This window comes from Neoarius graeffei, chromosome 6 (genome assembly GCF_027579695.1).
Source record: "Neoarius graeffei isolate fNeoGra1 chromosome 6, fNeoGra1.pri, whole genome shotgun sequence".
Classification (NCBI taxonomy): domain Eukaryota; kingdom Metazoa; phylum Chordata; class Actinopteri; order Siluriformes; family Ariidae; genus Neoarius; species Neoarius graeffei.
The window spans coordinates 49,525,893-49,537,584 of NC_083574.1; the positions used below are offsets into that span (position 1 = coordinate 49,525,893).

The window sequence follows — 11,692 nt, forward strand, 5'->3', positions numbered from 1 at the left end:
GCCAGTAAACACTCCAGATGTGTAAACACAGCGTGAACAGGGTAAGTCTAATTGTAACTGCTTCAGAGTTTCTTAAATCTCTGCGCTCGCGTGTGGCTCATGGGTGGAGTTTCAAAGTCTCCATATTCAAATGCTGGGAGCTCCTTCTGCTCTCATATATAAAGAGACACTGAGTCTTTCGGTCACTTTAAAGCAAGACAGAATTAACGGTCTGCGAAAACCACTGGCTCCAGCCGTGTTTACTGTTAATCAAACTCCTTTAGTGCACTTTTGCGCGTCAGAGCCGAAGGCCAGCGGACCATGATGGACTACATGACGGACAAGTTCCCACTGAAGTGTGAAGCAGGGAAGGGGACAGACTTTTTCCTGGAGCCGCTCATGGAGCCCTTAGAAAGCATGCAGTACTACAGCAAGAGCTCCAGCAAGAGCGCCCAGCATTACACCCTGCAGAACCCCGAGCACCACAGCATGCTGGACAGATCCTCTCCCTGTGACAACCAAACCTGTGAGTTAGCACTTTTTAGCACTTTCTCAAAAAGGACTAGGTTTATTATGTCTTATTACATCATTACATATGTATACATTATATGCGTATAATTTTTTTTAACAGATAATTACTCATAAATGAGCATTTTGAATATAAGCCTGCGGTAAATTTGGAGCAATAGGTCTACAAAACATGGTCTGAAAACAGCATTTCTCTTAAAAACAAAAAAACAAACAAACAAAAATCTTCCTTCAATAATCCTAATTTCAATCTCAGAAATAAAGGTACTGTACTATCCATTGCGTCTTTGGTACAATAAAGTGTCATGCTGTATACCTTTCTCTTTTACTCGAAAACCTTTACGAATAATTTAAAGGACATTATTGTACTTTAAGGACCACTGCTCTAAAAGCTAATTACAGATACACCACATACACGAGGTAACAGGTACACAGGCCTACTGAAGGGAGAAAAGGAGAAAGGAAAAGTACAAGTTAGGTTCTTTATTTCTGAAAGGGTTAGAGGCTGCATTTTTTTTTTTTGTGATTGAAATATAGACAAAAGCTGAATAATTGTCCTGGACAATTGGTTGCACACAAACAAACAAACAAACAAACAAACAAACAAACAAACAAACAGCTAGCATTGATTAACTGTGTGTGTGTGTGTGTGTGTGTGTGTGTGTGTGTGTGTGTGTGTGTGTGTGTGTGTGAGAGAGAGAGAGTACTTGTAAGATTTCGTATAGTTTAGCCCATTCTTACACCATTTCGTTTAACAGTTAAAATGGCTGATCTCAGTGTATTGTTTTATAGCAATAATCCCCAAGACTGCATTTTTATTTATATATAAAAAATACAGTATAAATAAGGCAAAGTTACAATTAGTATGCCATACTAAGCTAGATCTGCACATCTGTCGGCTTATATATATATATATATATATATATATGTGTGTGTGTGTGTGTGTGTGTGTGTGTGTGTGCCCAAAATCCGCATGATGAATAAACGCTGCCTATATAATTTAAACGAGATTTTATTTATTATAATGCGGTGTAGAGCGTTACTGTGTAATTACTTTATGCCTACTAATTAATGGTTTACTGTTGAGTATTTTTGACCTCCATGAAATCTAGTTAAATACTTATTCGGCCTATATATATATATATATATATATATATATATATATATATATATATATATATATATATATATATATATATAAATTCACTTTATTAACCGACTGTTTACACCTAATTAAGTCCATATCTAAGTCAGTTATTTAGTGTTTTAGTTATTCAGTGTGGACTGTTATGTTTATATGTGACACATTTCTGGTCATTTGGACATCGGGTTAATGTTAGACGGGTGTTAGTAGCTTGTACCCGTTCATCATCAAAAAGCTGTGATAAATGTTCTGTAGGCCTACTAAATGAGTGACCTGGTGACTTATCAGTACATTTTTGTTCATATGTTGTATTTGTGCCCAGCAGCAGCAGCAGCAGCAGCAGCAGCAGCAGCAGCTCCTCATTACTGTAGCGCGAAGGCGGATGACGGCGGCGGACACGCGGAGCTCCCGGGGCCCCTGGATGAGCGCTGCGGTGTGAGGACTTCACCCGGGAACACAGCACGGGACAAAAGCGACTTAGACGACATTGGAGAAAAGTGTGACAGCAACGTGTCCAGCAGCAAAAAGAGACGTCACCGGACCACATTCACGAGCGCCCAGCTTGATGAGTTAGAGAAAGTCTTCCAGAAAACGCATTACCCAGATGTGTATGTGAGGGAACAGCTGGCCATGCGTACCGAGCTCACCGAGGCCAGAGTTCAGGTACTGAGATACAGTATGTGTGCTCTTCAATGTCATGCATGCCTCACAACTTATTCTCGTGTGTGTGTGTGTGTGAGTAACTGCTCACGCTTATTTTATAGACTCTATTTACTTCTAAATATTTTTTTATGAAGCACATTTACAACAAGGCTGACCAAAGTAGCTCCTGTAACAAACATTTCCTTCAGACTATTTTCAGCTCAATAATGTACAATAATGTCGCAACGGCATACGCGGTTGAGTGCAAAAGTTTGCACACCCATGGGATAAAATAAATCAGAGCACTTTTTTTTTTTGTAATTTTAGTTCCTTATTTATTAAGCTGTAACCAAAAAAATAGAATAGTGTATATTAAGGTATTAATAGCATAATATAACATACTGTTCCAAAATTTCAATTTCCCTTTATGAATATTAGGATATATAAATATAAATATTTTTAAAGAACTTATAATTTGTATATAACATTTATACAGCATTCAATCTGTTTTGCATATTCTCTATTCGGAATTCTCTGAGCTATAATTCACTCCAGATCCACTCTTAGATTTTCTACTTTTGTATCGTTTGTAACCACAAAACAATCTTTGCCTGTTCTTGTAACAATAAGGACGCACTTCTTGAACTCAGGTCTGGAGAAAAAAAAAAAGAAACAAACAACCAAACAAATTTAAGTTCAAACTTAATTTCTTTTTGGATTATTTCCTTGCATAACCTACAGCCACGTTTAATTAGAAATATATTAATATGCTGTAAAATAGAGGTAAACATGTTAAATCCAAATGTGGATGTAAACCTATGTAAAACTCTTCGGAATGTATTCACACTGCATGTGTGTGTGTGTGTGTGTGTGTGTGTGTGTGTAAATGCGCACACAATGTGTATACATTATTCCCTATATTCCTAAAATATAGGGAATAATGGCATGTTTTGAGCTTACGTTTAAAAGGTGCATGTTTAAATTATAGTGATCAATTTATAAAAGACAGATGTTGATTTTAAAAGGATGGCAAGAATTGCATTTAAAGCTCACGTGCAAGACTTATTAATGCAGCCTATTCTACATGCCTAAATAATGATCTGCTGACTGTGCGTGTGTTTTTCCCCCTTCAACTGATGAAGGTGTGGTTTCAGAACAGAAGGGCGAAGTGGAGAAAGAGGGAGCGCTATGGACAGATCCAGCAGGCTAAAAGTCATTTCGCAGCCACGTATGATATTTCAGTGCTGCCCAGGACAGACAGCTACTCACAGGCAAGTGTAGCTGTTTATTCACCTTTTTTTTTTAAACATAATTTATAAAATGATAGCCTGTACTTTTTGTGCATGAGGCTTTAGTGAGATGCTACACGTTGGAAAGGGAATTTAAAATCTTGTTGTGAGGAGAATCTAAGGATCAGGTGATGTGCAAAAACAAATTTCATTGAGTCTAACTTCTCATGATACTAACTTAGCACGATTATAAATTATCTATCTATCTATCTATCTATCTATCTATCTATCTATCTATCTATCTATCTATCTATCTATCTATCTATCTGGCACACACAATGTGTATTCATTATTCCCTATATTCCTAAAATATAGGGAATAATGGCATGTTTTGAGCATCTATCTAATGTGTATTGATTATTCCCTATATTCCTAAAATATATGAATAGATTAGTATATAGGGAATAATGACATGTTTTGAGCATCTCTCTCTCTCTCTCTAAAACATCTGATTTTATAAAGCGTGTTGTTATTAATGTACTCAAAATTTTAATATACTTTTTTTTGCACAAAACGTTTGTAACTACTATCTTCTTTACTGACTGAGTAGCAGCTCTTCTCTTCATTTATTCTGCTTAAGTGTCTTTATAACACTTCTGGTGCTCCTGGTTCTCTGTTTCAGCCTTTACCAGGTTATCTATCCATACTACACTGAATTTCTAGTACTTCAGTAATCTTTAGTAAACTTTTACGGGCCCTTAAGTATCACATTCAGTCTGATAGTTATTCGCTGCACTGCATTACTTTTAAGAGAAACATTTATGAAATTGACTACAGGTTTTATTCAGTCAGGATTAAATTAGCCATCGCTAAAATTATGTATTGTGTCCAACAGTAAAATTACGCTAAGAAATAAACTATGAGACGCTGAAGTGTCCGAAACAAACAACTACTTTTTTAATTTACGTTTAAAACAACAGAAATACAGTAGCGCGCTGCCTTTAACTGTGTAAACTCCAACATGGCGCCCAAGAGAACTAATTCAAAATATGGATCCCCAGATCCACCAATCAGCAGTCACCAATTAACATCCAACCAATAACAGTGCACCTGCACTTCACGTGCTGACTACGTGACCTGACTGTAGCTTGTAGAACATTAAACGGCTGTATGCAGCTATAAAACCGTAATGTTAGTTAAAATGTAGCCTATTAAAATCTAGACTTGGAGTATAACATCAGATTTTCTCAGAAATGGGGGCATGATATAAAAATTACGGTAATTGTGAAACGGCTGTATGCAGCTATAAAACCGTAATGTTGGTTAAAATGTAGCCTATTAAAATCTAGATTTAGAGCATAACATCGGATTTTCTCAGAAATGAGGGCATGATATAAAAATTACGGTAATTGTGAAACGGCTGTATGCAGCTATAAAACCGTAATGTTGGTTAAAATGTAGCCTATAAAAATCTAGATTTAGAGTAATAACATCGGATTTTCTCAGAAATGAGGGCATGATATAAAAATTACGGTAATTGTGAAATGGCTGTATGCAGCTATAAAACCGTAATGTTGGTTAAAATGTAGCCTATTAAAATCTAGACTCAGAGTACAACATCGGATTTTCTCAGAAATGAGGGCATGATATAAAAATTACGGTAATTGTGAAACGGCTGTATGCAGCTATAAAACCGTAATGTTGGTTAAAATGTAGCCTATTAAAATCTAGATTTAGAGCATAACATCGGATTTTCTCAGAAATGAGGGCATGATATAAAAATTACGGTAATTGTGAAACGGCTGTATGCAGCTATAAAACCGTAATGTTGGTTAAAATGTAGCCTATAAAAATCTAGATTTAGAGTATAACATCGGATTTTCTCAGAAATGGGGGCATGATATAAAAATTACGGTAATTGTGAAATGGCTGTATGCAGCTATAAAACCGTAATGTTAGTTAAAATGTAGCCTATTAAAATCTAGATTTAGAGCATAACATCGGATTTTCTCAGAAATGAGGGCATGATATAAAAATTACGGTAATTGTGAAACGGCTGTATGCAGCTATAAAACCGTAATGTTGGTTAAAATGTAGCCTATTAAAATCTAGACTCAGAGTACAACATCGGATTTTCTCAGAAATGAGGGCATGATATAAAAATTACGATAATTGTGAAACGGCTGTATGCAGCTATAAAACCGTAATGTTGGTTAAAATGTAGCCTATTAAAATCTAGACTCAGAGTACAACATCGGATTTTCTCAGAAATGAGGGCATGATATAAAAATTACGGTAATTGTGAAACGGCTGTATGCAGCTATAAAACCGTAATGTTGGTTAAAATGTAGCCTATTAAAATCTAGACTCAGAGTACAACATCGGATTTTCTCAGAAATGAGGGCATGATATAAAAATTACGGTAATTGTGAAACGGCTGTATGCAGCTATAAAACCGTAATGTTGGTTAAAATGTAGCCTATTAAAATCTAGACTTAGAGTACAACATCGGATTTTCTCAGAAATGTGGACATGATATAAAAATTGTGGATCCCGCAGTAAGTCAGTCCACTATATGGCTGGGTAGCAGATGTAGGCTAGATAAGAGGCACTGTATTTTTGTGGCCTTCAGTGATTAACTTTTTTTTTAATTTTTAATAAACAATTATGTAACTACCTAAAATGGATTCATTAGTGATAATAGTATCAATACAATTCATTAAAATCCATTTTGAATGCCTGAGAAAATGGGAAAAAAAAGCAAAGTAATAGCTAAATACTAATGGTGTTGGATGTTAAAAATTACTCAGTCCCAAGGAACTTAAAAAAAAACAACAACAAACAGCTCACTCAGAGTTTATGAGAATTTCTGGTTTATACATAAAACTATTTTATATAAATTATTGTTGTTACATTTAGATTTATTGTGTTAATAGTTAATTTACTTTCTTTGAGACTGACTGACTAACGCTCCTGAACAGGTTAGCTCTCTAACCGCCTGTATTCACTCAGACATTTTGTTTTCTGATAGTTTCCCCTGTGGATCACTGATAAGCAGTTTTCTGATATCTAGGCTTCATCTTTTGGCCTATCATAGTTTATCTATTCCCTTGAAGTTACTTGAGTAGATTCTAAGAAAATATACTGCCAGTCAAAAGTTTATGAACCCTTGTGTCATGTTTTGAACAGGGAAAACTGTGACTTTTTATCAGTCATGGAAGAAGTATTCAGATCCTTTACTTAAGTACAAATAGAAATGTCATACTATGGAAATACTCCACTACAAGTAAAGGCATGTAAGTATTATCAGCAAAATGTACTTAAAATAATCTAATAAAAGTAAAAGTACTCATTTCGAGTGGTGAGTGTATATATCAGGAGTGAGCGAAGTGAATGAGTGAAATTTTTTCAACACGAGAAGATAAACTTCATATCTTCATGTCAACGTGTAATGTTCTTTATATTATATGGACACATCCACAAAAAAAAAAAAGGCAAGTTAATCAAAAGAATTTTAATTCTTAACTGGTTCGCCATTTTGACAACACAAATCCAGTCAGCGGGAAAACACTAGGAGTGATGTCATTGGAGTGAAATATCGGGAAATATGTCACTCAGATCAGCGACGTATTTCGTATGAAAAATACAAGTTTTTCAACACGAGAAGATAAACTTCATATCTTCAAGCCAACGTGTGATGTTCTTTTTATTTTACTGACACATTGCAAACAAAAAGTATCCAAATTTATTAAAACAATTCATTGATTTCTTTGCAAGTGATATACCGTATAGAGATTTATGTCACAGTTTTGCTTCTCTGTGTTCTGGATGTAGCTCGTATGAAAAATACAAGTGGCGTATTTCCCAGTAAAATACTTGTGTCCATATAATATAATGTATTACTGCTGGATTAATGTGTGTATTGCACTTTGCTGCTGTAGTTGTTTAAGGCTGAGTTAATTTTAACTACTTTATACACTGTTAGGTAGTTTAATCTACAGCAAAGTGTCATATTCTATAAGATCATCATATGTTTGTCGCATCGATGTCCTGTGACCACTATGTAGCTCGAAAAAAAAGTTTTTCCAGAGCTCAGAAAAACAGCCCTGTTTTCAACTTTGTAATGATGCATTTTCCAGCTAATCCAAGAGTGTTTTAAATAGTTTCTTTAGCTTAAGAAATAGGACAATTTTCTCAACCCATAAACGAACACTTATTTCTTCAATTTATTGCAAACATTCAAAATCACCACAGCTGGAGACGCATGGTTTTCAGTACATGATAAGGGTAAGAAAAATTGTAATTTTAAACATAACTAGTAACTACAGCTGTTGGTACAGTACTTGAGTAAGTGTACTGAGTTACATTTCACCACTGTTTAATGAGGCATCTGTAGCACACAACATACTGTATACATATTTGTCTAATATCAACCAAATCAAGACCAAACTAGGTCTTACATACAGTTTTACAGTAACTGCACTTACCTTTATTAAAGCACTAATTTGTTGCATTACAGTTTGCAAGTCCTTAAATATAAAGATAGAACACATATTTAAATGGTCAAGTTGATAAATGAGAATAAAATCTAAAATCCTTCACATGCTGAAAAACATTTAACTGGCAGCGTACTTGTACTCATTTACTGCAGTACAGACTAAAAGAGATATAGGCTCTATCACTGAAAATCTTTTTGACAAATTCTCTCTTTGAATCCAAACAGATATCCAATAACTTATGGCCGACTCCAACCCCTGGTGGCTCAATGGTTTCCTCCTGCATGCTCCCACGTGGTTCTCCACCATGTGTACCATCTCCATACCCTCACTCACCGCGAGCCCCTGAACACAATTACATTAGCTTTCCCAACCACCAGCAGAACCAGTTTGGTGTTAATCCTGTCTCCCTCAACAACTTTTTTACTGATTCACTTTTGGCCCCGGCACCAAATGGGCACGCAACCTTCGAGAGCAAACCGGAGTTTGAGAGACGGTCGTCCAGCATTGCTGTTCTCAGGATGAAGGCCAAAGAGCACACAGCCAACATCTCATGGGCCATGTGATCCCTGTGCTCAGACTGTTATTCTAAGCAGTATTAAATAACTTTAAAGTATTGATAAAGACACAGATGTGGACTTTTTTTTAATAAGAAGGACTCCTTGTTCTTTGAACTGATCGTGACTGAAAAGGTTCCACTGAGGAGCATCAATTTGAGCCAGCGTCACTTTTCAGTCTTACTTTGAACAACTTGACAATATAAAACATTACTTGAGTTACATATTGCGTGTAAATGAATGTCTTATAAATGTCTACGAACTTTTGCAATAGTGTGCCTTATTATGTTTGACGCACTTATGGTGGTGTGAAAACGGTAACACAGGGAGCTTTATGAGCTATTCTGTACTCAGGACTCAGAGTGGACGTGATGTCCTTGACACGCTTATACAAGTCATGTGTGCCTTGAAGCAAAGCTATGTACAACTCATAAATGTGGCTGGCCGTTGCTCTGCCACAATCAGAGGGGCACTTTGTATTCTGTAGGTCAATAAATTTATTTGGAGATTCCACAATTATTGTGATTTATATATGGTATCATGCCCCATTTCTGAGAAGAGTCAAATGTTATTAAAAATATATGGTAAAAGTATAACAACCTTAGATTTTTAAATATGAATTTAACCTACATTGAAGTGATTTAATAAAAAAAAAAAAATCAAAATTGGCATAAAGACCATTTCAGTGTTAAGTTCGTTCATTCATTCATCTTCTTTAACTGCTCCATCCTGGTCAGGGCCACAGTGAATCCAGAGTCCATGTAACACACACACACACACACACACACACACACACACACACACACACACACACACACACACACTCTCTCTCTCTCTCTCTCTCTCTCTCTCTCTCTCTCTCTCACTAACTAGGGCACACTCTCTCTCTCTCTCTCTCTCTCTCTCACTAACTAGGGCACACACACACACTCTCTCTCTCTCTCTCTCTCTCTCTCTCTCTCTCTCTCTCTAACTAGGGGCAAGTTAATACAGCCAATATACCTATAGCATGTTTTTGGGAAGTAGGAAGAAGCCATAAAACCTGGAGGAAACCCACAAGGACAGAGGGTGAACATACAGAGAAACTCCACACAGACAGGAACCCAAGTTCAAGGTAATACCAAGGGCCCTGGAACAGTGATGCGGTGATGCTACCTGCTGGTTATTCACGTGAAATTTCATTGTACACATTTCCTGTTCAGTAATAGTTCTGAGTATACTGTATCATCCTCATATATAGTCCTGTGCAAAAGTCTTAGGCATATTATTATTATTATTATTATTATTATTATTATTATTATTATTATTATTTAATTTTATTTTATTTAGTACAAACTTTGTTATAGACTTTTACTTTATGACTTCTACATTATGGAATCATTACAAAAACACTTTAGATTTCCAAACATTAGTTTTCCAGCACAAAATTAAATGTGACAGAAAAATGTTTGTATGTCAGTAAAGAAAGCAGCACATTACATCACAGACCACTTTCCAGACAAAAATATGATGAAGGCTGCTGGGTTTTGCTGCAAAAATAAGAAGGAAGTGCGACAGCCAAAGTGTCCAGAAGAACTGCAGCTGGTTCTGTAAGACACTAAGTAAAACCTACAGCTCATTTCCTTATAAAACTGCACTAACTGTTCCTGAGACTGCTTTTTTTTTTTTTTTAAGCAAAGGATTGTCACACCAAACATTGACCTTTTTCATGCATTACTGCTCACTGATCTTTATGGTATTTTTTAATGTCGAAACGTTTAATTTCATTATTTTTGATGGCATTTTTGCTCTACAGCATTTCATTGCATATGCCTAAGACTTTTACACAGTACTGTATCTCCACTCTTACTGAAATGGTATCCCATTTTTTGTACTATAATTTTGAGCAACATAACTGTAATGGAACATAATTAAGGGTGCCTAATTAAACATTAAAATCTAGCAATGTACCTTTGTGAGGACATTTTTGCAGCGATTGTACCTTTATAGAATAATAACGAACCTGTTCTTGTTCTAATGTATATATTTGTTGCACAAATACCGTAACTACAGTAGTTAATAATTTCAATAGGCTATTGGGGCAGAACCTCAGTCTTCTACATTAGATGTAGAAGAGCCTATACCCTGACTGCTCTGTGAGTTTTATTTTATATCAATTAAAACATTTAATTCAGACCTAGTGATGGAATATCATGATGTTTAATTTTAAGATTCTATTTATAAGGTTTTAATTAACTTTTTAAGCAACAGTGAGTTAATGGGATAAAGATGTTACTGTATTTATATTCCGCTGGATATAAACGTGAGGAGCTACAAGAATATATTGCTTAAAGGTGTAAAAAATACATTAAGTTAAACCTTATTTCGGGTGGCTCTATATCTTAAAGTTATGATCAAACTGTGAGAATTATGACTGCCAGCCTCTTTCTACAGTGTGCCAAATAAAACATTTGCTCCAAGTGTACATTTCTACCATATAGTGTAGCCAAAAGCAGCATACATTTTCTAGCCTTAATATGAAGTTAATCATATTTTGAGGCCCTAAAATCAAGATTTTTAATTTGCTGCTGTAGCATCATGACAGGGTGAAATATCAGTAATTATTCTATCTACATTCAGTGGATATGAGCAATCGCGCACTCTGATTGGCTACTCTCCTACTAGGATATCAGCTCATATACCATGAGTAGAGAAAAACAAAATGACGGCGTGCATCAAGTCAGTTATATCACTTTGTTATCAAGTATTTAAAAGAAACAGAAATAGCTAAAAGAATATAGTCCCCCTCCATATCTCCTGTTCCACACTCCAGCCCAGTCGGTGGTGGTCATGCGCCTTTAAGTTGGTTTGCCAACTGCCAACAAAACCTAAAGAAGAAGTAGAAAATGGCGGAGCATGTTATTGAACCAACTGAGGACAAAATAAAAACTCTACTCAAAAACAGAACCCCAAAAAATAAAAATAAAAAAAAGCAACAAAATATGGAATGAAAGTATTTGGTGGTAAGACCATATCTTTTTTATTTTTCAAGAATTATTATTACAGCATTTTTCACAAATTGCTACTGTCATTTCGCTGGTTTGTTTACATTCTAAGCAGAAATGATTTTGTCGGATG

The 11,692-nt window shown here is 35.6% G+C and overlaps 1 protein-coding gene across 3 annotated transcripts; it reads left to right on the forward strand.

Annotated features, from left to right (window-relative positions):
• Nucleotides 1-225: 225 nt before the first annotated feature.
• alx1 (ALX homeobox 1) lies at nt 226-9,195 on the forward strand. Of its 3 annotated transcripts, none has more exons than XM_060922936.1 (4): nt 226-505; nt 1,980-2,314; nt 3,436-3,564; nt 8,246-9,195. In XM_060922936.1, the coding sequence occupies exons 1-4, from the start codon at nt 301-303 to the stop codon at nt 8,582-8,584; spliced, it is 1,008 nt and encodes a 335-aa protein (XP_060778919.1). In that variant the 5' UTR covers nt 226-300; the 3' UTR covers nt 8,585-9,195. The 3 variants fall into 3 exon arrangements, with proteins under 3 accessions (XP_060778919.1, XP_060778921.1, XP_060778922.1); XM_060922938.1 differs by having other exon boundaries at nt 1,986-2,314; XM_060922939.1 differs by having other exon boundaries at nt 1,989-2,314.
• Nucleotides 9,196-11,692: the final 2,497 nt, after the last annotated feature.